General features: G+C 49.3%; 1 protein-coding gene across 1 annotated transcript; it reads left to right on the top strand.

Annotated features, from left to right (window-relative positions):
- Window positions 1-12,695: 12,695 nt before the first annotated feature.
- On the top strand, window positions 12,696-20,786 carry BRS3 (bombesin receptor subtype 3). The gene is made up of 3 exons (XM_009904265.2): window positions 12,696-13,330; window positions 16,748-17,099; window positions 20,246-20,786. The coding sequence occupies exons 1-3, from the start codon at window positions 12,825-12,827 to the stop codon at window positions 20,651-20,653; spliced, it is 1,266 nt and encodes a 421-aa protein (XP_009902567.2). The 5' UTR covers window positions 12,696-12,824; the 3' UTR covers window positions 20,654-20,786.
- Window positions 20,787-26,706: the final 5,920 nt, after the last annotated feature.

The following is a 26,706-nucleotide window of genomic DNA, read 5'->3' as shown; positions in this document are numbered from 1 at the left end:
TGGGAGAAGAGACCAACCCCCACCTGGCTACAACCTCCCTTCAGGTAGTTGTAGAGAGCAAGAAGGTCTCCCCTGAGCCTCCTCTTCTCCAGGCTAAGCAACCCCAGCTCCCTCAGCCTCTCCTCACAGGGCTGTGCTCCAGACCCCTCCCCAGCTTTGTTGCCCTTCTCTGGGCCCCTCACAACAAGAAGGACGTTGAAGCACTGGAAGGTGTCCAAAGAAGAGCAAGAGTGCTGGGGAAGGGCCTTGAACACAGGTCCTGTGAGGAGGAGCTGATGAAACTGGGGTTGTTTAGTCTGGAGAAGAGAAGGCTGAGAGGAGACCTCATTGCTCTCTACAAGTCCCTGAAAGGAAGTTGCAGTGAGATGGGGGTTGGTCTCTTCTCTCTGACAGTCAGGTGATAGAATGAGAGGAAATGGCTGAAATTGTGCCAGGGGAGGTTCATGCTGGACATTAGGAAAGATATCTTTGCAGAAAGAGTTCTCAGGCACTGGCACAGGCTGCCCAGGGAGGTGGTGGCATTTAATCATCCCTGGAGGTATCTTAAAAGTGCATGGATGTGGTGCTGAGGGACATGGTTTAGTGGCAGTGGCTTAGCAGCAGTGGTGGGACTGTGAGCTCTAGGTGAGGGTTTGGACTTGATGATCTCAAAGGTCTCTTCTAACCTCAACAGTTCTATGGCTCTGCTGAACACTCGAACTATCATCCTCCACTTGTGTTCTTAATTTCCATTAGCAAACAACTTGCTCCAGGATCTGAACAAGAGGACACAGTCTCAAGCTGCACCAGGGGAGGTTTGGGCTGGGTGTTAGGAAGAAATTCTTCCCAGCAAGAGAGATTGGCCACTGGAATGTGCTGCCCAGGGAGGTGGTGGAGTCACCATCCCTGGAGGTGTTTAGGAAGAGCCTGGATGAGGCACTTGGTGCCATGGTTTAGTTGATGAGATGGTGTTGGGTGATAGGTTGTATTCAATGATCTAGAAGGTCTTTTCCAACCTGGTTAATTCTGTATCTATCTATCTGTCTGCTGCTGAATACAAGGCTTCCCTGCTTTGCAGTGAGAAGCTGCACAGGCTGTGCCGCGGTGCTGTGTGCTTAGGCTGTGCCTGACTCCCCTTGCACCCCTAACCTGGCTGCTGCATGCCCCTTAAGGGTATTGTCAGGGAAAGAAAGGAGGTTGCAGAGGTCTCTGGAGGGACTGGACCTTTAATCCTACCCTGAGTCCCTTTTTACACCAATTTGTCTCTGCTATGATATGGATAAGTCTGGGCAGATGGACAGTCTGACCCTCTGGCCTTTCCAACCGCCCTGTTTTGACCCTCTGTGTTCTCCCTCATGCTGTAATTCTTTCTCCACACACTTGGTAGGCAACTAGGCTTGCTTTCAGACTAGACATTAGCTAATAGTTTCTAATTTCAGGGCATAAGTGGTCTAGAGAGCACATGGGATTGCTATCACTGCAGGTCTTATGAAACACTCACAGTGAGAAGACAAACATCTGCCAGACCTGGTGTAAGGTGACTGTGCCTTGGAGCAAGAGATGGACTGAAAGATCTGTTAAAAGTCCTTTCAACTATTACTTTAAAACAAAAAGGCACCAAAAGGGGATCAATGTGAGAACAATATGAGGCTGGCCTTGTCTGCCAGGTTCTCTATTACGTGGATCTGTTGGGCAGGGTCCAGAAGAGGCCACAAGGATGATCAGAGGGCTGAAGAACCTTCCCTGTGTGGAGAGACTGAGAGGGTTAGGGCTGTGCAGCCTGGAAAAGGCTCTGGGGAAACCTTAAAGCAGCCTTCCAATACCTGAAGCAAGCTACAGGAAAGTATTCAGTATTCAGTATCACTAAGGTTGGAAGAGACCTAAAAGATCATCGAGTCCAACCTGTCACCACAGACCTCATGACTAGAGTAGGGAGGACACTAGTGCCCACTGCAGGCTTGAACTCACGACCTTCCCCAAGCTGGGAAGGGACTCTTCACAAGGGCTTGTAGTGACAGGATGAGGGACAATGGTTGAAACTACAGCAGGGTAGACTTAGGTTGGACATTAGGGAGCAGTTCTTTACAATGAGGGTGGTGAGACACTGGAATAGGTTGCCCAGGGAGAAGTTGTGGATGCTTCATACCTGGAAGTGTTTAAGAGCAGGATGGATGAGGCTCTGAGCAACCTGGGCTAGTGGGAGGTGTCCCTGCCCATGGCAGGGGGTTTGGAACTAGATGATCTTGAAGGGCCCTTCCCATTCTATGCTTCCTGATAAAAGATTTTGCTCAGTCCCCTCAAAATATTATTAAATGCTTAGGAGCAGCAGAGGTTTGGATTAAAGCTGGAATGTGCTGCCCAGGGAGGTGGTGGACTCACCATCCCTGGAGGTGTTCAAGAGGGGAGTGGATGTGGCACTTGGTGCCATGCTCTAGTCATGAGGTCTGTGGTGCCAGGTTGGACTTGATGATCTTTGAGGTCTCTTCCAACCTTGGTGATCCTGTGATTCTGTGATCTTCACTGGGCTGAGATAATATCTCCCATGCCAGCACTGTCACATTTGCTCTTCTCCGACATGCCTGAGCTGTCATTCTGTCACTGAATTGCATGTTGAAGGCTGTCACAGGGAGAGGACATGCACCAAGTCTAATAAAGAACTGCTCTGCTCGTGCTTCACATCCCAATCATTGTGAGTGATGGGAGCAGCTTCCTCAGCTCCAGCTTGAACGTGACAGCAGCTCCTTACTGGCACCGATGCGTCCCCCTGCCTGTGGTTCTGTCACAGAAGCACAGAATCACTTGGGTTGGAAGGCATCTTCAGAGATCATTTTGTCCAGCTCTCCCTGAAGTCAGCTGGGACATCTCCAACTAGATCAGGCTGCTCAGAGCCCCACCAAGTTTGACCTTGATTGTCTCCAGGGATGGGGCCTCCACCACATCTCTGGGCAGCCTCTTCCAGTATTTCACCACTCTCACTGTGAAGAACTTCCTCCTTATGTCCAGCCTAAATCTACCCTGCTCTAGCTTCAAACCATTGTCCCTCATCCTGTCACTCCCAGCCCTTCCAAACACTCCCTCCCCAGCCTTCCTGTAGGTCCCCATCAGATACTGAAATGCAGGTCTAAGGTCTCCCAAGACCCTTCTTTTCTCCAGGTTGAACAACCCCAGCTCCCTCAGCTTGCCTTCACAGAAGTGGTGCTCCAGCCTTCTGATCATCTTTGTGGCCCTCCTCTGGACCCACTCCAGCAGGTCCATATCCTTCCTGGGCTGAGGATTCCAGAGCACTGCAGGTGAGGTCTCCCCAGAGCAGAGCAGAGGGACAGGATCCCCTCTCTCTATCTGCTGGCCACGCTTCTTTCAATGCAGCCCAGGCTGCCTCTGGGCTACAGGTGCCCATTGCTGACTCACGTCCAGCTTCTCACCCACCACCACTCTCAAGACCTTTTCTGCAGGGCTGCTCTCAATCTCATCATCCCCCAGCCTAGACTGATAATGAGGATTGCCCTGGCACAAGTGCAGGACCTTTCACTTGGCCTTGTTGAACCTCAGGAGGTTCAATAACTCCACCCATCAGTTGACTTTGCTTGTTCTCTGAGAAAGCAGCAGCCTGGAAGCTGCTTTGATTTTTGAAGTCATTCTCATGTACTCCTAGGTTGTGTATTTTTAGCAGTGCACACACCGGGAGATGTGTGCTCTATTTTAAGTCACTGACAGAAGGGTTTCTGAAAGCCTATTTATGAAGACAACTGTTTGATGTCAGATCTCAGTGAGTTGTTAACAATAGGTTAGAGGATGCCAAAGAAATAACAAATAGTTGTAAAATCACAGCAGCAGCAGCAGCAGCAGCAGCAGCAGCTGTGGTGACTCCCCACTCCCATGCTGCTATTGAGACAGGCACTAAACTCCACCACCTTTCATATCATAGCCTCAGATGCAGATCCAAGGGCTAGGCAGCTTCCCTGAGGCTCCCTGGAGACTAAAGCTAAAGCTGCCTTCTAGCTCAACCTACGTACAGTGCTTTGCCAGCCATGGGGTCCTGGCTTTGCTGGGACAGGATCCCAGCCAGCCATGGGCTGCAGGCAAACAGCAGCTGAGTCAGCCAGGACAGCTGAGCTGAGCTGGCTCCAGGTGAGATCCCAGACCATGAGCATCACACTTGGGATAAAGGGGGAAGTTTGTTGAGAAGAGAGGACTCTCCTGTTAGATCTTTCTGCTTGGGCTTTTCTTGCTTTCTCCCTTCCCTCCTCCCTTCCTTCTCTCTCCCTCCCTTCTCCCTTCCTTCTCTCTCCCTTCTCTCTCCCTCTCTCCCTTCTCTCTCCCTCCCTCCCTTCTCTCTCCCTCCCTCCCTTCTCTCTCCCTCCCTCCCTTCTCTCTCCCTCCCTTCCCTCTCTCTCCCTCCCATCCCTCTCTCTCCCTCCCTCCCTTCTCTCTCCCTCCCTCCCTTCTCTCTCCCTCCCTCCCTTCTCTCTCCCTCTCTCCTCCTCCCTTCCTTCTCTCTCCCTTCTCTCTCCCTTTCTCCTCAGGATCAACACTCAATGCTGCGACTGCTGCACTTCTGCTGTTCTAGTTAGAACTCTTCCCCTCTTGGCACCAGTTTGGCTGTCTCATGAAATCCCTTTCCATTTCAACCTGTGGGTCTTCTTTCCCCAAGTCCCCTCTCTCTGCTGGGGAGCAGTCCCCAGGTGACAGAGCGACTGCTGGAGCTGAGCCCCAGATATGGGCTAACTGTAGACAGGGAAATATTGCCTAGGGTGGCAGTTAGATGCCAGCAGAGCTGAAGTTTCCTTCTGGCAGTTTATGACTGAGGCTGGCATTGCAGGTTAGCAATATTCCTGCCCAAGAGGTGTAATTACTTCTAAACTTAGCAGGCAGTTATTACTGAGACAATGAAAGAAAGGGAAGGGGGAGAGGGTGGGGGGAAGAAAGAGAGAGAGAGAGGTTTGAGATTAAAAATCAAAACACTGGGAAGACAACTGCCTGTTGCACAAGAGGGCTGTCAAGTCTCAGTGCACAATGCTCTCAGCTTTTACCCATCACGAAGTATTTAGCATGTAATGGCACCTTAATGGCTGCACATCAAATGTGTCATTGGGAGTTTCAAGAGAGGCCCCCAGAAGAATTCTGCTTGCTGGTATTATTTCATTGCCTGATGGTTCCTGTCACAGAAGAAAACAAAAGAAGAAATCAAGGATACATTTCAGGGCTTTGGGGTTTTTTCTCTCTTTTATGGCATCAGCTCTTTAGCTTGGAGAGAAGCCTAAGGGGTGACCTTATTCATGTCTATAAAGATGTGCAGGGTGAGTGCCCAGAGGATGGAGCCAGGCTCACAGTATCACAGTATCACTAAGGTTGGAAGAGACCTCAAAGATCATCAAGTCCAACCTGTCTCCACAGAGCTCATGACTAGACCATGGCACCAAGTGCCACGTCCAGTCCCCTCTTGAACACCGCCAGGGACAGGGACTCCACCACCTCCCTGGGTAGCACATCCCAATGGCTAACAACTCTCTCCATGAAGAACTTTCTCCTCACCTCCAGCCTAAACTTCCCCTGGCACAGCTTGAGACTGTGTCCCCTTGTTCTGGGGCTGGTTGCTCTCCTCAGTGATGCCCAATGACAGCACAAGGGGCCTCTTTCAGACACTTCAGGGATGGGGATTCCACCACCTCTCTGGGGAGTCTCTTCCAGTGTTTGAGAAGCCTTTCAGGGAAGAGATTTCTTCTAATGTCCAACCTAAACCTCCCCTAGCACAACTTGAGGCCAATTCCTCTCATCCTATCACTTGTTACTAGAGAGAAGGGACCAACCCCCATCTCACTCCAACCTCCTTTCAGGCACTTGTAGAGAGCAATGAGGTCTCCCTTGAGCCTCCTCTGCTCCAGACTAAACAACCCCAGCTCCCTCAACTGCTCCTCACCAGCCCTGTTCTCTAGACCCTTCACCAGCTTTGTTACCCTTCTCTGGGCCTGCTCCAGCTCCTCAATGTCCTTGGAGTGAGGGCTCCAAAACTTAACCCAGTACTGAAGGTGTGTCCTCACCAGTGCTAAGCACAGGGGGACAACTACTTCAGGCTCATTGGATAGAATCAGTAAGGTTGGAAAAGACCTCAAAGACCATCAAGTCCAACCTGTCACCCAACACCTCATGACTACTAGACAATGGCACCAAGTGCCACATCCAATCCCCTCTTGAACACCTCCAGGGATGGGGACTCCACCACCTCCCTGGGCAGCACATCCCAATGGCTAATAACTCTCTCTGGGAAGAACTTTCTCCTCACCTCCAGCCTAAACTTCCCCTGGTGCAGCTTGAGACTGTGTTCTGTAGATGAGAACTTCATCTGAGAGGAGCCTTTTATAAGAGAGGATGCCACACCAGAGTCTACCAGAATTCAGGGTTGGAATAGCCAAGCTGTTGGGTATCTCTCTGCTGTTTACACTAGAAGAACAAAGACATGAGTGTGCTCAGGGAAGAGAAGGAAAGATGCCTCAGCCAGCAATAAACAGATGGCAAAATTGCTAGGAGAGCAATCAAAGCATGGGTTTGAGACATAAAAAGAGAATGAAGACAACTGAAGTGGTTCCATGCAGAAATGATTCAAATAATAAGCTAAGAAAGTGAGTTAAAACTCACTTTAAAAGCCCAGGCTGGATAATGTAGCTGTAGCTCAGTGTGTGCCAGTTTGGTGCTCCTAGCACTCTGGCTACAAAGCATTTTCACATGTTTGGAGGTGTCCTTGCTCACTGCTGGGGGGTTGGACAAGATGACCTTTGAGGTCCCTTCCAACCCATCCGTGAATTTCTACCAACAAGAGCAACAAAAAAAAAGGCATTTACAGAACAGAGAATTAACCAGGTTGGAAAAGACCTTTGAGATCATTGAGCCCAAATGAATACCCAACACCATCTGATCAACTAAACCATGGCACCAGGTGCCTCATCCAGGCTCCTTTTAGTGATGGTGACTCCACCACCTCCCTGGGCAGAACATTCCAATGGCCAATTACTCTTTCTATGAAGAACTTCTTCCTAACATCCAGCCTAAACTTCCCCTGGCACAGCTTGAGACTGTGTCCTCTTGTTCTGGTACTGGTTGCCTGGGAGAAGAGACCAACCCCCACCTGGCTACAACCTCCCTTCAAGGAGTTGGAGAGAGCAAGAAGGTCTCCCCTGAGCCTCCTCTTCTCCAGGCTAAGCAACCCCAGCTCCCTCAGCCTCTCCTCCCAGGGCTGTGCTCCAGACCCCTCCCCAGCTTTGTTGCCCTTCTCTGGACACCTTCCAGCATCTCAACATCTTTCCTAAACTGAGGAGCCCAGAACTGGACACAGGACTCAAGGTGTGCTTGGTGCCATGGGTTAGCTGTTTAGGTGGGTTGGATTGGTTGATGGGTTGGACTCGATGATCTTGAAGATCTCTTCCAACCTGGTTTATTCTATGTATTCTATGTGTGGCCTAACCAGTGCTGAGCACAGGGCACAATGACTTCCCTGCTGCTGCTGGCCACACTGTTCCTGATGCAGGCCAGGATGCCATTGGCCTTCTTGGCCCCCTGGGACCTCGGGATCTTGGGGAAGAGGAGACTAAGGATGACCTCATTAATGCTTGTAAAGCTGTGCAGGGTGAGTGCCCAGAGGCTGGAGCCAGGCTCTGCTGGGTGCTGCCCAATGACAGCACAAGGGGCAGTGGTGGAATTTGAGGCATAGAAAGTTCCATGGAAGCATGAGGAAGAATTTTTTCCCTGTGAGGGTGACAGAACATTGGAACAGGCTGCCCAGGGGGGGTTGTGGAGTCTCCTTCTCTGGAGATATTCAACCCCCACCTGGCTGTGTTCCTGTGTGACCTGCTGTAGGCGCTCCTGCTCTGGCAGGGGGGTTGGACTGGATGAGCTCTGGAGGTGCCTTCCAGCCCCTGAAATTCTGTGATTCTGTGATTTTTGGCTGTCTTCTCCAGATTCCAGCTTGGAGCAGAACAAATGGTTCTTCAAAAGATTTTTTCCTGAGTGGGTGACACTACACAGCACATGGAGCTGACTGAAGTCAGCAGTCACACTGCATTAAAACAGAACATTTGCATTAAAAGCACAGCTAAATGATAGAAAAAAGTATTTTACTGTTGGGTTGGTTGTTTTTTTTTCCCCCCAGTGTGAAGTTCAAAAAGAATATTAAGCTTCTGTGCAACCTGGTGCTTGAAAGAATAGCCAGAATTACTGACATGGCTTTCCTCTTCATGCCAGAAGAATCATAGTATCATAGAATTGTCTGAGTTGGAAGGCACCTCCAAAGATCAGCCAGTCCAACCCCCTCTGCAGTCAGCAGGGGCATCCTCAACTAGATCAGGCTGCCCACAGCTCTCCCAAGCCTCACCTTGAATATCTCCAGGGATGAGGCCCCAGTCACCTCCCTGGGCAACCTGTTCCACTGTTCCACCACCCTCATGGTGCAGAACTTGTTCTTAACTGGCCTTGAGTCGTGTGTCCAGTTCTGGGCCACTCAGTTTAGGAAAGATGTTGAGTTGCTGGAAGGTGTCCAGAGAAGGGCAACAAAGCTGGGGAGGGGTCTGGAGCACAGCCCTGGGAGGAGAGGCTGAGGGAGCTGGGGTTGCTTAGCCTGGAGAAGAGGAGGCTCAGGGGAGACCTTCTTGCTCTCTCCAACTCCCTGAAGGGAGGTTGTAGCCAGGTGGGGGTTGGTCTCTTCTCCCAGGCAAGCAGCACCAGAACAAGAGGACACAGTCTCAAGCTGTGCCAGGGGAGGTTCAGGCTGGATGTTAGGAAGAAGTTCTTCCCAGCAAGAGAGATTGGCCATTGGGATGTGCTGCCCAGGGAGGTGGTGGAGTCCCCATCACTGGAGGTGTTTAGGAAGAGCCTGGATGAGGCACTGAGTGCCATGGTTTAGTTGATCAGAGGGTGTTGGGTGATAGGTTGGACTTGATGATCTCAAAGGTCTTTTCCAACCTGGTTAATTCTATTCTAGTCTATTCAAGTCTAGTCTAGTCTAGTCTAGTCTAGCATCCATTCTGAATCTACTTTAGTTTGAAGCCATTGCCCCTTGTGCTATCACTACAGGCCTTGGCAAATAGTCTCTCTCCATCCTTCTTGTAGGCCCCTTCAGGTACTGGAGACAGGGTTCTAAAATACCACTTTGGACTTGTTTTCTCTTCCTCTTCACCTGGATTTGCACAACTGAAAGCCATTGGAATCTGTGTGGAAAATGTGATCAGTTTTCTCCTGCCTGGTTTCTGCCCAGGCCACTAATGAAGAGCTGACAAAACTGATGAACAGAAGCGCTGCAATGCTGCCACCACAAATCAGTTCTCTATTTGATGTTCACTAGCTGTCCTTCAGGCTTTTGTTTGGTCTCCAGAATGTTATTTAGTGTGAATTTTCACCTCATAATGATTGATTAAGACTGTGTCTCCTGCTACATAGAGAGGGCAACTGGCAGGCTGTGTAAAACCTGCCATAATGCAGGGACTGCAAGAGGAGTTGTGAAAAACAGAGCTTCCTTCTGCCAGATTGAGGAAGGCAACAGAGCTGGTGAAGGGTCTAGAGAACAGGGCTGGTGAGAAGCAGCTGAGGGAACTGGGGTTGTTGAGGCTGGAGAAAAGGAGGCTGAGGGAAGACCTTCCCACTTTCTACAGTTCCCTGAAAGGAGGTTAGAGCCAGGTGGGTGTCAGTCCCTTCTCCCAAGAAACAAGTGATAGAACAAGAGGAAATGACCTCAAGTTGCACCAGGGGAGGTTTAGGTTGGATATGAGGAATTTTTTCTTTGCTGCAGGAGTGGTCAGGGATTGGCACAGGCTGCCCAGGGAGGTGGTGGAGTCCCCAGCCCTGGAGGTGTTCAAGAAACCTGTGGCCATGGCACACTGGGACATGGTTTAATGGCCATGGTGGTGTTGGATTGGTGGTGGGACTTGATCCCAGAGGTCTTTTCCAACCTTAATGATTCTATGAGTCCCCTAAGGAGACAGAAAGCTGGGAAAAATACCACCTCTCAGTCAGAAACAGACAACCAGCTGGGATTCCATGCTGCTGTGAGCTGGCTTAGGCTGTGCCCTCTTAGAGAGAACACAGGGAAATGTGTCTGACTTTCCAAGTAATGCGGGCTTCTGAAGTGTGAAGCAAACACAAACTGAGCATTGAGGTTCAGATGTATGAATTCAGGTCCCACACAGCACTAAACAGCTCATGAAGTACCAGGAGTAAACCACTTTAAGCCCTTGCCACTTTCTGGGGTTGCTTTCATCTGTGGCACATGTTGGTGTCCTTCAGAGGTTTAAATATAGGTTAGAAGTCTGTCACTTTCCCTTCATACCTGAATCAGCTCCCAGACCAGCTGCTGGGAGCATCTCCTAGCTCAAGAGTCCTCTGGATTATCACTTACACAAGGGTATTCAGGGCATTTATCCCACCATACAAAATGATGGAGTGACAGAATAAAGCAGGCCTCAGGTTTCCTCTCATCAGCCCCAACTTTTTGGATGGCTCTGAAAGCTCTGGGACTGGAAGAATCACAGAATCACAGAACATTAGGGGTTAGAAAGGACCTTGAAAGATCATCCAGTCCAACCTCCCTGCCAGAGCAGGATCACCTAAAGTAGGTCACACAGGTACTCAGCCAGGCAGGTTTAGAATACCTCCTGAGAAGGAGGCTCCAAAACCTCTCTGGGCAGCCTGCTCCAGGGATCTGGCACCCTCACAGTGGCAAATTTTATTTGTTCCCATGGCACCTCCTCTGCTCCAGCTTGCACCCACTGCCCCTTGTCCTGTCACTGGACATCCCTGAGCAGAGCCTGGCTCCATCCTCCTGACACTGCCCTGCACATCTTTATCAACAGGAATGAGGGCAGCCCTCAGGCTCCAAGCCCCAACTCCCTCAGCCTGTCCTCCCAGGGAGACGTTCCACTGCCTGCAGCATCTTTGTGCTGGACTCTTCCAAGCAGTTCCCTGGGGTCTTTCTTGAACTGAGGGGCCCAGAACTGGACACAATATTCCAGATGTGGCCTCACCAGGGCAGAGTAGAGCAGAAGTTGGGATCTGTGCTGTTAGCTGAACTTTGGTGCATCAGCCAACCTCTATGTGGCTTGCAAGCCACCAATTTCTTCCAGCTTAATTCCAGTTGCAGTTACACCACCAATGTCTCATGCATTGGTGGAGAGGAATTAGTTGCCAGTGTTTAGTGATACTCTACTTCTATGCAGGAAGTCACCAATTTCTTCCAGCTTAATGCCAGTTGCAGTTACACCACCAATGTCTCATTCATTGGTGGAGAGGAATTAGTTGCCAGTGTTTAGTGATACTCTGCTTCTCCTGTGCAGGAAACCTAAACAGTTTATGTAACTATCTGACATTAAGCTGTCACAATCTGCCACAGTTGTTGGCCTCTGTGATAAATATGATGCACAGCACTAGGCTGGTGTGGGTGGACAGCATAATCAGGCATCCTCAAAGGCACCTAAATCTGTGAGCAACCTACATACTGTGCCTGCATAAAAGGAGATATCACAGCTGATCATGACAAGAACTCCTCTAAAAGCACTACCAGAAAAAGCAATTGGAATTTTTAATCCATGCAACCTCTTTGTTTCAGTGACTCCTCCTTCCACCTGGCCATAGCTTTACCACCAGAACAAGAGGACACAGTCTCAAGCTGTGCCAGGGGAGGTTTAGACTGGATGTTAGGAAGAAATTCTTCATAGAGAGAGTGATTGCCCATTGGAATGGGCTGCCCAGGGAGGTGGTGGAGTCACCATCACTGGAGGAGTTTAAGAGGAGACTGGATGGGGTTCTTGATGCCATGGTTTAGTTGATTAGATGGTGTTGGATGATAGGTTGGACTCGATGCTCTCAAAGGTCTCCTCCAACCTGGTTTATTCTTTTCTCTTCTTCTCTTCTTTTCTCCTCTTCTCTTCTCTCTTCTCTTCTCTTCTCTTCTCTTCTCTTCTCTTCTCTTCTCTTCTCTTCTCTTCTCTTCTCTTCTCTTCTCTTCTCTTCTCTTCTCTTCTCTTCTCTTCTCTTCTCTTCTCTTCTCTTCTCTTCTCTTCTCTTCTCTTCTCTTCTCCTCTCCTCTCCTCTCCTCTCCTCTCCTCTCTTCTCTTCTCTTCTCTTCTCTTCTCTTCTCTTCTCTTCTCTTCTCTTCTCTTCTCTTCTCTTCTCTTCTCTTCTCTTCTCTTCTCTTCTCTTCTCTTCTCTGAGAAGAGGCCAGGCTCTTTTCAGTAGTGTTCTGGGATAGGACAAAGGGCAAAGGGCACAAACTGGAACACAGCGAGTTCCACCTCAACATGAGGAAAAACTTCTTTACTGTGAAGATGCTGGAGCCTTGGAGCAGGCTGCCCAGAGAGGGTGTGGAGTCTCCTTCTCTGGAGACTTTCAAAACCCACCTGGATGTGATCCTGTGTGACCCACCCTGGGTGGTCCTGCTTTGGCAGGGGGGGTTGGACTCCATGATCTCCAGAGGCCCCTTCCTTCCCCCACCATTCTGTGACTCCTTTCCTAGACTATTTTGCAAAGTATTAATAAACATTAGCTAAGCAGTTATCAAACCCTAATGCCACAGCAATTACAATGCAGCATTTACTTGCCAGACACCTCCAAGAAAAAAACCACCACCATTTCAGATAACATCTTTAAAGAAACTCCTCTCCTCTTTTTTCTTTTCCCTCCTCCCTCTCTGCTCCACCAGCTGAAAAGCCAATAAAAAATTTCTCCACCTCCTACACAGTTCAGAAGAAGATCTGTGTGCATTTCTTCCAGGCATGTTTTGAGACCCAAGAGGGGATAACAGTAGCTCATGTGCAACGGGAATCTGAATTTCAGGCACAAGCCTTCACCTTTCTCATGCCCTCACTACTATGCTGCAAGCCAAATCACAAGCCATTGTTTTGAGCAGTTTAAGTCCAGCCTGGGGAGGAGAAAGAGTTAAAGAAATGCCTCAAGTATCCTTGCACTCAGCTAATGAGACTTTGTGTGCAACTGCAAACGCTACAGACCTGACATCAGTCCCTGAGAACGAAACCTCGAGCGAGACATGGACCGAAGACTCCTTCCCAGGATTAGAGATCCTGTGCACCATTTACATCACCTATGCTGTGATCATTGCAGTGGGGCTCCTTGGAAATGCTATCCTCATCATGGTCTTTTTCAAGATCAAATCCATGCAGACAGTTCCCAACATCTTCATCACCAGCCTGGCATTTGGAGACCTGCTGCTGCTGGTGACTTGTGTGCCTGTCGATGCAACACGCTACATCGTGGATACGTGGCTCTTCGGAAGGATTGGGTGCAAGCTGCTCTCTTTCATCCAGTTAACCTCAGTTGGAGTCTCAGTGTTCACCCTGACTGTTCTCAGTGCTGACAGGTGGGTCTGGTGTGACTGGTTGGCCAGGAGGTGTTGCAGGTGGAAGCTGAAAACGAGTGAAAGAGGAGAGATTTATCATTTTGCACAATATTAACTGGCTAAAGACATTATAATAGGCTAAAGGAAACCAAACCAAACCAACAAGCCATCCACTCCCCCATTTAAGTTTAGAATGTGTGCTAGAAAAATTAGAGCAGGCCTTTTTAATTGAGTGGTGTGAGAAAGACTCTTGAAGGCTTTTGACCTTTTATTAGCCTGAGGTACAGCACAGTTGGGTGGTTGTCTTTTGGGGCTTTTTTTTTTTTCCTCCACTGCACAGAAAAGGGAAATTGCTTAAAGCAGGGCAAAGACAGTAGCTTGGTGCTATCTAGTGGTGCTCCAAAGAAGTCAGGGAAGATGCAAAATAAAACTGAACTGAGTGGTGGAAATCCTTTGTGCTATGCACTTGGCGAGGCTCTAAAATCCTAGCAGGTAAAAGATTGGCCTGGGGGTAAAAAGCCAAAAGAAAACACAGGGCAGGGCAGGCTGGGGGACAAATGAATGATGTGAGGAAGAAGTTCTTCCCCAGGAGGGTGGTGAGAGACTGGCACAGGTTGCCCAGGGAGGTGGTGGAAGCCTCCTGCCTGGAGGTGTTTGCAGCCAGGCTGGAGGTGGCTGTGAGCAACCTGCTGTAGTGTGAGGTGTCCCTGGCCATGGCAGGGGGGAACTGGCTGATCCTTGAGGTCCCTTCCAGCCCTAATGATTCTATGATTCTATGATTTAATGGAGACTGGGGGGCAAATGAATGACTCTCATGATTTAATGGAGACTGGGGGGCAAATGAATGACTCTTATGATTTAATGGAGCCTGGGGGACAAACAAATGACTCTCATGATTTGATGGTTACTGCAATACCAGAGCAGTTTTCAGCTTGGTAGGTATTTAGTGTAACATGACACTATTTGCCTGTTTTCTCCTACAGTTCTTACATCTTTTCCAGGGATATCTTAGCCCAGGGGTCCTGAAATGAAACTCAGGTTACAACAGCAGCACTGTTAGTAGGGATCAGTGCTCCCATCTGGCTGCTGTCAGGAGCTGCTGAACAGCCAGTGCTCCATATGCTGCTTCTCTGAATGAAAAAAACAAAACCCACACTAAGATGAGATGTCAGCTCAAGCAGCATGAGCATGTCAAGGAGCAGAAAGTCCCCAGCCTGAGTTTCAGCATTAAGAGACAAAAGGATTTTCACCTTGTATGCCAGCAGTTGTGGATTGAGTGTAACAGCAGGAGGCTCCCACATCCAGAATTTAAGCAATGCCACCACAACTGTACTCCAAAAAAGTATCAATGCAAATCAGCCAGCACAGGAATGGCCACACTGGGTCACAGCAAGGCCAACACCAGCCTCCAGCAGTGGTAGAATAAGGACAAGGAAAGATACAAGAAGAGATACACAGGAAGAATGAACACCACTAGCCAGCACCCTAAGCTTTCAGATGACCTCCTGGGCAGGTGTGGGTTCTGTCTGTTTAACCATTTCAGTGGAATTCTCTTCCAGATCCTTGTTCAGCCTCTTGTGGGACTTGTTTAGCAATAACTTTCACTGCCTGTGGCATAAACAGCTCCTTTGGTTTGCCTTTGCATGTGGCTTCATTTGCTGGCCCTGGCTCTGGTGCCAGAAGAGACAGTGATCCCTATCCACCTCTCCAAACTACTCCTGCTATATTCCATCCCTATACAGGGGCTCTTTTCAAGCCAGGGCAGCACATGGTGTTCAAAAGCTGAACCTGAGGCACAGATAACTGCACTATAGCCTCTTTTGCTCTCCACTGATTTCCTAATCACTCCTAACATTTTGCTTTTTGGTTTGCCTTCTTTTTTTGTCTTGGTGGCTTTTTTTTGTTTAGGGTTTGGTGCTTTAATTTTCAACCACTGTTAAATACTCAGCTGCTGTTTTCACTGAACTGTTCCACGATAGCTCCAAGGTCAAGAACAGTGTGGCCAGCAGGAGCAGGGAAGTCATTGTGCCCTGTACTCTGCACTGCTTAGGCCACACCTTGAGTCCCGTGTCCAGTTCTGGGCCCCTCAGTTTAAGAAGGACATTGAGACACTTGAACGTATCCAGAGAAGGGCAACAAGGCTGGGGAGGGGTCTGGAGCACAGCCCTGTGAGGAGAGGCTGAGGGAGCTGGGGTTGCTTAGCCTGCAGAAGAGGAGGCTCAGGGCAGACCTTCTTGCTCTCTACAGCTACCTGAAGGGAGGTTGTAGCCAGGTGGGGGTTGGTCTCTTCTTCCAGGCAAGCAGCACCAGAACAAGAGGACATGGTCTCAAGCTGTGCCAGGGGAGGTTTAAGCTGGAGGTGAGGAGAAAGTTCTTCCCAGAGAGAGTTGTTAGCCATTGGAATGTGCTGCCCAGGGAGGTGGAGTCACCATCCCTGAAAGTGTTTAAAAAGAGCCTGGATGAGGCACTGAGTGCCATGGTTTAGTTATTAGATGGTGTTGGGTGATAGGTTGGACTTGATGATCTCAAGGATCTTTTCCAACCTGGTTAATTCTATTCTATTCTATTCTATTCTATTCTATTCTATTCTATTCTATTCTATTCTATTCTATTCTATTCTATTCTGTTCTATTCTGCCATAGCAGGATCACCTAGAGTAGGTCACACAGGAACACATCCAGGTGGGTTTTGAATGCCTTTAGAGGAGATTCTATAACCTCTCTGGGCAGTCTGCTCCAGGGCTCTGTCACCCTCACAGTGAAACAGCTTTCCTTTATGTTCACATGGAACCTCTCGTGCTCCAGCTTGCACCCACTGCTCCTTGTCCTGTCATTTGACATCCCTGAGCAGGGCCTGGGTCTGTCCTCCCAACACTGCCCTTCACATCTTTATAAACATGAATGAGGTCACCCCCCCAGGCTCTTCTTCTCCAAGCTAGAGAGCCCCCAGCTCCCTCAGCCTTTCCTCAGAAGGGAGATGTTCCACTGCCTTAATTTTGAGTCACTCCCATAAGTCAGATCAGGCAGATCACTGCACTCAGCTAGGATTTTAACATCCTATAAGGGAGGGGTGGGTGTGCTTGGCTTCCTGTGTTTACAAAACAGTCAACCTGCCTCATGCCTTTACTAGCTTTGCATGCCAATTCCCCCATCCACCTTTCTTGGCAGTGCCATAAAATCATGAGAGATGATTGCCCTTACTGATCCTAACCCAAAGAGCTGAAGTAATCTTTACCTAGGCAGGCTTTAATGCCAAGGCCATTAAAATGCATGCTTAAAATTGATTTTCACACTTCTTCATTACAAAGATCTGGAATTTATCTTCATTTTGAAGATGACTCCAGCAGCCTTAGTCCAGTGAGAGCTCAGGAAGTTTGCCTTGACAGTGCTTGCGTTCTTTCTGTGCTTATCCTGACAGAGATGTTGGTTGGGTTTTCAGGTACAGAGCCATCGTTAAGCCCTTGGAACTGCAGACTTCTGATGCTCTGCTGAAGACCTGCTGTAAAGCTGGCTGTGTTTGGATTGTCTCCATGATACTGGCTATCCCAGAGGCTGTTTTCTCAGATCTCTACTCCTTCAGCAACCCTGACAAAAATGTAACTTTTGAGGCGTGCGCTCCCTATCCTGTCTCTGAGAAGATCCTGCAGGAAGCTCACTCCCTGGTTTGCTTCTTGGTGTTCTATGTTGTACCCTTAGCTGTCATTTCTGTCTACTATTTTCTTATTGCCAGAACTTTGTACAAGAGTACTGCCAACATGCCAGCAGAAGAACATGGTCATGCTCGTAAGCAGGTAAGCCATGAGCAAGCACTAAAATGCCCAGCTTCCCAAAACCTCTTCTGATGATTAAGTCTAAACCCTTGAGTGCAAAACCTTCAGCTGATAAAGCGGATGACAGCAAGCTGGGAGGGAGTGCTAATCTGCTGGAGGGTGGGAAGGCTCCACAGAGGGATCTGGACAAGTTGGATCAATGGGCCAAGGGCAGTTATATGAAATTCAGTGAAGCTCAACAGGAGCTCTCAAGGTTCACTTGCAGCCCAGAAAGCCAATCAGATCCTGGGCTGCAGCAAGAGAAATGTGGCCAGCAGGGCAAGGGAGGTGATTCTCCCCCTCTACTCAGTTCTGCTGAGACCCCACCTGGAGTACTGCCTCCAGTTCTGGAGCCCCTATTACAAGAGGGATCTGGAGGTGCTGGAAGGTGTCCAGAGAAGGGCCAGGAGGATGAGCAGAGGGCTGGAGCACCTCTCCTGTGAGGACAGACTGAAGGAGTTGGGGCTTTTCAGTCTGGAGAAGAGAAGGCTCTGAGGTGACCTCATTGTGGCCTTCCAGTATCTGAAAGGGGCTACAAGAAGACTGGGGAGGGACTGCTCAGGCTCTCAGGCAGTGATAGGACTAGGGGGAATGGAATGAAGCTGGAGGTGGGGAGATTCAGGCTGGAGGTGAGGAGGAAGTTCTTCCCCATGAGAGTGGTGGAGCCCTGGAATGGGTTGTCCAGGGAGGAGGTTGAGGCCCCATCCCTGGAGGTGTTTAAGCCCAGGCTGGATGAGGCTCTGGCCAGGCTGATCTAGTGTGGGGTGTCCCTGCCCACGGCAGCGGGGTTGGAACTGGATGATCCTTGTGGTCCCTTCCAACCCTGACTGATACTATGATTCTATGAATGAGGCCAAGTGCTAGGCCTTGCACTTGGGTCACAACAACCCCATGAACACTACAGGCCTGGGACAGAGTGGCTGGAAACTGCCCAGCAGAGAAAGACCTGGGGGTGTTGGCTGACAACCAGCTGAACATGAGCCAGGGTGTGCCCAGGTGGCCAAGAAGGCCAACAGCATCCAGGCCTAGGTCAGCAACAGGGTGACCTGCAGAAGCAGGGCAGTGATTGCCATCCTGGACTCAGCACTGGTGAGGACACACCTTGAGTCCTGGATTCAGTTTTGGACCTTCACTACAAGAAGGATATTGAGGTGCTGGAGCAGGTGTGGAGAAGGGCAATGAAGCTGGGGAAGGGTCTGTAGAACAGGGCTGGTGAGGAGCAGCCAAAGGAACTGGGGGTGTTTAGTGTGAAGAAGAGGATGAGGAAAGACAGGATTCTTGGTTGCATGGTTTAGTTGATTGGGTGGTGTTGGATGATAGGTTGGACATGATGATCTTGAAGGTCTCTTCCAACCTGGTCTGGTCTATTCTATTCTATTCTATTCTATTCTATTCTATTCTATTCTAAGATTCTGGCTCTCTACAACTCCCTGAAAAGAGGCTGGAGCCAGGCTGGGGTTGGTCTCTTCTCCCAAGTAACAAGAGACAGGACAAGAGTAAATGCCCTCAGGGAAAGTTTATGTTGGAAATTAGAAGTAATCCCTTCCCTGAAAAGGTTCTCAAAACTGGAACAGGCTGCCCAGGGCGCTGATGGAGTCACTATTGCTGGAGATGTTTGAAAGAGGCAGAGGCCTGAGGGCCATGGTTTAGCACCAGCCATGGCAGAGTTAGAGAATGGTTGGATTCAACGATCTTAAAGGTCCTATCCAACCAAAAGCATTCTGTACTAGAGCAAAGAGCTCTATAAATTCAGCTGTGCACTTAAGCACGTTCTCATGACTCATTAACTGTTGTGAGCCTGCATGCTGCAGTCCCAGAGAGGGTTTGCTTTGTTTTGTTATGACCCTACGCAACTCAGGAGATAAAGCATTGAATTGTCAACACTGAGACCTCATCCATGTGAGCTGACACATTAACTGTTGTACTTCCCAAGCCCAGTCTGGATGGCACATGATGGGAAGGGGAATGTGCTCTGCACTGGAACTACATGGTTCAAAAAGTTATGAAATAGATTGATTTTTTCCTGTTGATTTCTCAGGGGGGTTGTGTTGTGTTTTGTTTTGTTTCCATTTTGATTTGTTTGGTTTGGGGTTTTATTTTCCATTTTACTTTTTTTTGTGGTTACTACTGCATTTAGAGTTGCAGACCCCAATGGTGAGGCCACATAGACTCATGGAATCAATAAGGTTGGAAGAGACCTCAAAGATCATCAAGTCCAACTTAACACCCAAGACCTCATGACTACTAAACCATAGCTCCAAGTGCCACATCCAATCCCCTCTTGAACACCTCCAGGGATGGGGACTCCACCACCTCCCTGGGCAGCACATTCCAATGACTAACAACTCTCTCTGGGAAGAACTTTCTCCTCACCTCCAGCCTAAACTTCCCCTGGTGCAGCTTGACACTGTGTCCTCTTGTTCTGGGGCTGGTTGCCTGGGAGAAGAGACCAATCCCCACCTGGCTACAACCTCGCTTCAGGTAGTTGTAGACATGATTAGCCCTGATGTTAAACAGAGACTAGAAACATTCTACCACCTTTGGAAGTGGCAGAGAAGAACTTTCTATTGAGTATTGTGTCCAGTTTTGGCCACCTTAATACAAGAGAGATGTGGAGGTGCTGGAGCCAGTGCAGAGGAGGGCAACAAGGCTGGGGAAGAGCCTGGAGAGTAAATCTGATGAAGAGTAATTGAAGGAGCTGGGGATGGTTAGTTTGAAAAACAGGAGGCTGAGGGGAGAGCTTATTGCTCTCTACAACTACCTGGAAGGACATTGCAGAGAGGCTGGTGCTGGTCTCTTCTCACAGGTAATTAGTGACAGAACAAGAGGGAATGGCCTCGAGCTGCAACTGAGCAGGTTCAGACTGGACATCAGGAAACATTTTTCACAGCAAGAATGGTCAGGCACTAACAGGCTGCCCAGGGAGGTGGTGGAGTCCCCAAGCCTGGCTGTGTTTGGATGTGGTGCTTGGGGCTACGGTTTAGGGGTGAGCCTTGCAGAGCAGGGTTCTGGGTTGGACTTGATGATCCTGAGGGTCTCTTCCAGCCTGAATGTTTCTGTGACCAGCAGCTAGATAAGCAGAGGTTACTACTTGCTGTTAACACCAGGTGTGCATCGTTCTCTTGCAGATCGAATCCCGCAAGAGAGTTGCAAAAACAGTGCTGGTGCTTGTTGCTTTGTTTGCCCTCTGCTGGCTGCCGAACCACATCCTCTACCTGTACCGCTCCTTCACCTACCACGCCTCTGTAGACGCTTCCACCTTCCACCTGATAGCCACCATCTTCTCCCGTGCCTTGGCCTTCAGCAACTCCTGCGTCAATCCTTTCGCTCTGTACTGGCTGAGCAAAAGCTTCAGGCAGCATTTCAAGAAGCAGGTCTCGTGCTGCACGGCAATGCTCCGCTCCAAGCCTCCCGGTGCTCCCCGCAGCGGCACCCCCACCAGAGCCCTCTCGGTCACCGGCAGCACCCACGGCTCAGAAATCAGCGTCACTCTGCTGACAGATTACAGCATCACAAAAGAAGAGGAAAGTGTTTAAATCCAGCTGCGAGGAGGGAGAGAAAAAGCGAGCCTCTGCGATCGTGTGGCTGCTGCTGGGATCCTGGGAAGAGGAGCCGCGCCTCACCCCGGCTCTGGAAGGTTCTTCCTCAGGAGGTCCCTCGTTATTTCAAGCACACATGAAGAAATCACAGAAGCTGCAACATCTGAACTTTCCAAGCTCAGTGGGCCTGCTCCTGTGCCCAAGCACCGACACAGATCCCTAGGTGGAATTCCTGGACTAAGGAGGGCAGGAGAGAGCAGAGTTGCTGAGGGTTGTTTTGTTCTTGGTGACTTGTTCCTCGACCTGCGACTGAGAGCTCCTTCTCTCGTGTGCCTGCAGCTGCAGCAAGCCAGTGACACCATCTTCCCAATAGGATCAACCAGGCAAATATTGGATCTATTTCTTTTCTTGTCCCACATGTTAAGAATGTGGTGCACACATCAGAAAGCAGGCTGGAATGAAAGCAAGCTGAGGGTTGTAGAGTGGTGTGCTACAAAAAGACAAAACATTGTGGGCCAGCTCCATGCTAGCCTTTGCTCTGCCACTGACTGACTTTGAGACTCTGGGAAGGAGCTGAGTGCTACGTGAAGAGATGCCCTTCCTAGTTCCTAAGAGGTTCAAGGGAACCAGCAGGTGACCAGCTCTTTTAAAAACCTATCACCATCTTTAACCACACTTGTAAAACTCTTCGTGACCCACAGGTAACACACCCCAACAGTGCAGAGTTCTTTATTGTTTACAGTGATTTAACACCCAGAACCTGGGGTGGGTCTGTGTTGATACTCTGAGTTTGGATTTATTGTGCACTTTTGAAGCAAACTGCTCAGAAGTCCCCTCCTGCTTCACTGTCTTTGTCTTAAGTGCACAGCCTGGATTTCTCTCAGCTGAAACTGTGCACCTAGTCCATGGAATCAGACTAGAGGTTGAAGTAAAGCCCCCAAAACTGCACAGCACGGAGCAGGGTCAAGATTAATCATTCCCCTCCACAGATCCACTCCTGCTGTAGTGTATGTAGTCATATCTAAGTGGGCTGCCCCTTTTCAAGCATGCTGGGGCAGATGGATTTTTCCATTGCACCAACTTTCTGTTCTTCAAGTCATTCAAGTAGTACCCCTTTTTAACATTAGGATAGACAGTCTTCATGGGAAAGGCCTTCTAAGCTCAGATTCAGTGATTGTATGACTCTGCATGCAGAGGCAAGTCAAGGAGAGCCTACCATGGGCAGCCTGGGCAGCCCTAAAAAATTCAGCAGCACTGCTGGCAGGGACTGTCTTCCCATCAGGAAAGAGGGGAGGCAAGTCCTACAAGCTCCTGTACCAAAATTTTCTTCTGTGGAGGCTGGTGATAGAAAACACAACAGATTTGGGGCTGTCAGGTGATGAAAACCTCAACATGAGCTGGCAATGGTCACTGGCAGCCCAGAAGGTGGCTGTGTGCTGGGCTGCATGAAAAGAAGTGTAACCAGCAGGATGAATAAGGTGATTCTCCCCCTCTGCTCTGGTGAGACACACAGCCCCCCTGGAGCACTGTGTCCAGTTCTGGTGCCCCCAACACAATGAGGACATGGAACAATTTGAGCAGGTCCCAAGGAGGCCATGAAGATGACCAGAGGGCTGCAGCACCTCCCCTATGAGGACAGGCTGAGAGAGTTGGGGTTGTTCAGCCTGAAGAAGAGAAGGCTCCAGGGAGACCTTAGAGCAACTATCCAGTACCTGAAAGGGACTACAGGAAAGCTGGGGAGGGACCTTTTACAAGGGCTGGGAGTGAGAGGATGAGTGACAATGGCTTTGAGCTGGAAGAGGGGAGATTGAGACTGGAGATGAGGAAGAAATTCCTGAGAGTGAGGGTGGGGAGACTGGCACAGGTTGCCCAGGGAGGTTGTGGATATCCCCTCCCTGGAAGTGTTCAAGGGCAGGTTGGATGGGGCCCTGAGCAGCCTGGTCTAGTGAAAAGTGTCCCTCCTAGTGGAATTAGATGATCTTGAAGGTCCTTTCCAACCATTCTATAATTTTCCATTGTTAAAACCAAGGGACTCTATATCAAAAAAGACTTTGTGGATTAAAGCAGAGAGGAGAGGCTGCAACCCCATAAATGAAACAACACAGTGCTGTCAGTCACAGGAGTGTAAATTTTAACTGACCCTGGAAGGTATCCAACACCCCTTCGGCGAGACGGAGCCCGTAACAACACATGGGTAGAATCCCATCCATCCATGCACTGTCAGTTCATCAGAAGACACAAGAAAATCTATTTGAGGGGCAGTCTCCCTCCTGACTGCCCTAACCAGAAAAATAAAACCAAACTATAAATCCCAAGGGCATTGGAGCACAACCTCTGTCACCCTCTTAAACCAGTTTAACGACAGCCCCCATTTGAATCCCATCAGGCCTGGCCTTATTTTACTGCGCTCCTCATGTTACAAGCTGCAAGGCTATAACCACTGATTTTCAAATGGGTTCTTCTTTTTATTGTACCCATGGCACACCAGGCTCTAATGGATGTTTAGTTATGGGCTCTGCCACAGATGGTCCCCTCAGAGCAAGGGGGAGAGTTCTAGGGACGTTCCTTTGTCAGCATAGCAAAGGGCACGGGAAGTTTAATTAACACATCTGGGTCTGGTCCTGTCAGCTTCCACACACAGCAAGGTTTCTCTTCATCTGCCCTGGTCTCTAACCACTGCAGGCTCCATGGAAGTACTTGAGTACTGTGTCCAGTTCTGGGCCCCTCAATTTAAGAAGGTTACTGAGATACTTGAGCATGTCCAGAGAAGGGCAGCAAAGCTGGGGAGAGGTCTCTGAGGAGACCTCCAAGCAGAGAGTTGTCCTAGGAGAAGACATTTGCAAAATACAGCTGTGAGCTGCCACTGAAGTAGGCTTTTCACCACAGGAAAGGCACACATGCTCCCTTTATGGAAAAGGGAAGTAATTCATCAAAATGCCTGTTACAAAACGAACCATTCTTAACAGGCAAGCTGACTTGAACGTGTCCAGAGAAGGGCAATGAGGCTAGGGAAAGGTCTGGAGCACAGCCCTGTGAGGAGAGGCTGAGGGAGCTGGGGTTGCTTAGCCTGGAGAAGAGGAGGCTCAGGGGAGACCTCATTGCTCTCTCCAACTCCCTGAAGGGAGGTTGTAGCCAGGTGGGGGTTGGTCTCTTCTCCCGTGCAAGCAGCACCAGAACAAGAGGACACAGTCTCAAGCTGTGCCAGGGGAAGTTTAGGCTGGAGGTGAGGAGAAAGTTCTTCCCAGAGAGAGTTGTTAGCCATTGGAATGTGCTGCTCAGGGAGGGGGTGGAGTCCCTGTCCCTGAAGGTGTTCAGAAACGGACATGACACTTGGTGCCATGGTTTAATAGTCATGAGGTGCTGGGTGACAGGTTGGACTTGATGATCTCTGAGGTCTTTTCCAACCTTATTGATTCTACGATTCTATGAAAGCCCTCTCAGTACTTAACCACCAGCTCCTGCCTCCTTGCTTTGGAATAAAAAAGCATCTTGAGAAAAGAGTGTTCACTCTCTGCTTCATCATTAGCTGGTGAATTGCTGGTTCCTCTCTGACAGACGGCAAAATGCCACTTAACACACCCCGAGACTTCAATACTTTCGTAGGTGGCATCTCTAGGCCAACAATCAGCTTGTCTTTCATCACTCAGAGGAGTGAGGCACAGATACCAAATTATCATGCTAATGCCTCCTCTCTTAATATTTACTTTGAGACATTATTGTCAGGGTTTAAATGCCATTTCTTGACAGCTTAGACTGAGCCGAGCTTTCTTCCCACCATCCCCACCACATGCAGCTTGCAGCCGTGCTTTTGTGCAGCCATGAATTCTGTCATTTCAAGGCTGTGATTGAGGGGAAATCTGTCTTGATCCCCCCAAATGATGAGTTCCCAGCTGAATCAGCTCCCTGAGCTAGCTCCCTGTGCTGAGGAACAGAACAGATGGCGGTGGCAGGGGAAGAATCTGTGCCGCGATAGCCGCCGTCACGCATGCGGTCGGTGTGTGAGGGGAATTTGGGGTGGTTTGTCCTCACAGCTACCTTGAAGTGTGCCCAGCAGATTTACCACCCCCTCTGCACGCAAGCCTGCTCTCACTTCACCTCACTGGAACCTAAATTTGGATCTCCTACTCCCCAGCACAGTGCCCCAGTGACTTGCTGTAGGCAGAGCTGCAGACAAGGGAAATGTGTCCCGCCAGGCAGAGACTTCGCCACGTTTGCTCGTGCTATGAATGTACAAACCTCTGTCAAAATAAAACAAGCAGTGCAAGACTGACATTTTTATTGCTTTTACAATGTTTAAGGCTATGATTCTTCCAAACATGTCTCCCACTGCAGTTTTTTACGAGGAGGCACAGTCTCTGTGCACCCTCTCGTGCTCCTCACGAAAATTCGATCTCTACTTGAGAGCCCAAACAAGTGCCTCTCCAGCTCTCAGTTTATAAGCAATCATAAACCAGTCCTTGGACAACTCTTGGAATAGTCCTGCCAAGAGAAAATTCTTGAAGCATGAAAGATGCTATTAACTAGGCTGGATGTTGTCTCTGTAACAGACAAAGGTTATTAGAAGTCTATATTTATATCCACAGCTAATTCAGCTGACAGTCTGTTGACCAGGCACTTAGCTGATGTTGGCCTCTGCCTACAAGAGCTTCACAAGCTCAGAATTGTGTCTTTGATTTTATTATCATTCCAGTCTTTACAACAGGAACAACACAAGAAAGGCATCAAACTGTTGGAGCAGGCCCCGAGGAGGGCCATGAAGAGTGCTGAAGCACTGTGGGGACAGGCTGAGAGAGTTGGGGCTGTTCAGCCTGCAGAAGAGAAGGCTCCAGAGAGATCTTGGAACAGCCTTCCAGTACCTGAAGGGAACTACAAAAAAGCTGGGGAGAGAATTTTTACGAGGGCTTGTAGTGACAGGATGAGGGGCAATGGATTTGAGCTGGAAGAGGGGAGACTGAGACTGGAGATTAGGAAGAAATTCTTTCAGTGAGGGTGTTGAGACATTGGCACAGGTTGCCCAGGGAGGCTGTGGATATCCCCTCCCTGGAGGTGTTCGATGGGGCCTCAAGCAAGCTGGGCTGGAGGTGTCCCTGCCCATGGCAGGTGGGTTATAATGAGATGATCTTGAAGGACCTTTCCAACCCAACCCATTCTATAAGACTATGATATATTCATTCCTGGCATACCAATTTCCAGGGAACTTCAGTACTGAACATCATTTCCATTTCTGGGTGGCAAGATTGCTTTGCCATGGGCAGCTACAAGCTTTGATGGGGCTGTTCAGCTAAAATTCCATTTAAAACACATGCAGCAGTATTTAATACCGGGGGTATTAAATTAGGTCTAGCTTAAATTTTGCAAGGCAAGACCTAAACAGTGTGCTGCTTCACTCTCTAAATAAACAAGACTCTTAAACTCCAGTAGCAATTCAGCTTGGGGTTGTGGTAATGCTATCCGGATGAGACCGGGACAACCACTAGATGGCAATGAATGAAGGTCTTTTAAACGAACAGGTTCGAGTAACAAGATGGTATTTAAAGGAACTAAGTGGCCACAGATCAACCATAGCTCCTTCTCTCTGGGAGGCTTTATTGGTCAAACCACTTGCACCAGAAACTCGTGCCATGGGACAAGAAAGAACCAGTGTGATTTTTTTATCACAGGTAGCATGCTATTTTCACGACACCTAGGTCTTTTTGTCTTTGCTTCTAGTAAAGATGGAAACATGGTTTTGGTGTCAGTGACAAATGATGGCCAACTACCTGCACAGCACTGCAAGCAACTGCAGCAATTTGACTGTTCATAGAATGGTGAGGGTTGAAAGGTAGCCCTGGGAGGAGAGACTGAGGGAGCTGGGATTGTTTAGCCTGGAGAAGAGGAGGCTCAGGGGAGACCTTCTTGCTGTCTACAGGTCCCTGAAGGGAGGTTGTAGCCAGGTGGGGGTTGGTCTCTTCTCCCAGGCAAGCAGCACCAGAACAAGAGGACACAGTCTCAAGCTGTGCCAGGGAAAGTTTAGGCTGGAGGTGAGGAGAAAGTTCTTCACTGAGAGAGTT

Source organism: Dryobates pubescens, chromosome 18, assembly GCF_014839835.1.
Source record: "Dryobates pubescens isolate bDryPub1 chromosome 18, bDryPub1.pri, whole genome shotgun sequence".
Lineage (NCBI taxonomy): Eukaryota > Metazoa > Chordata > Aves > Piciformes > Picidae > Dryobates > Dryobates pubescens.
Note: the sequence above shows the minus strand (reverse complement) of the source record. Positions and strands in the feature narration are given on the sequence as shown.

Coding starts and splice junctions, on each gene's coding strand:
- BRS3 (XM_009904265.2), top strand. CDS start 12,825: ATGCTGCAAGCCAAATCACAAGCCATTGTTTTGAGCAGTTTAAGTCCA. Junction 13,331..16,747: donor ACTGTTCTCAGTGCTGACAG/GTGGGTCTGGTG, acceptor TTGGGTTTTCAG/GTACAGAGCCATCGTTAAGC. Junction 17,100..20,245: donor ATGGTCATGCTCGTAAGCAG/GTAAGCCATGAG, acceptor GTTCTCTTGCAG/ATCGAATCCCGCAAGAGAGT.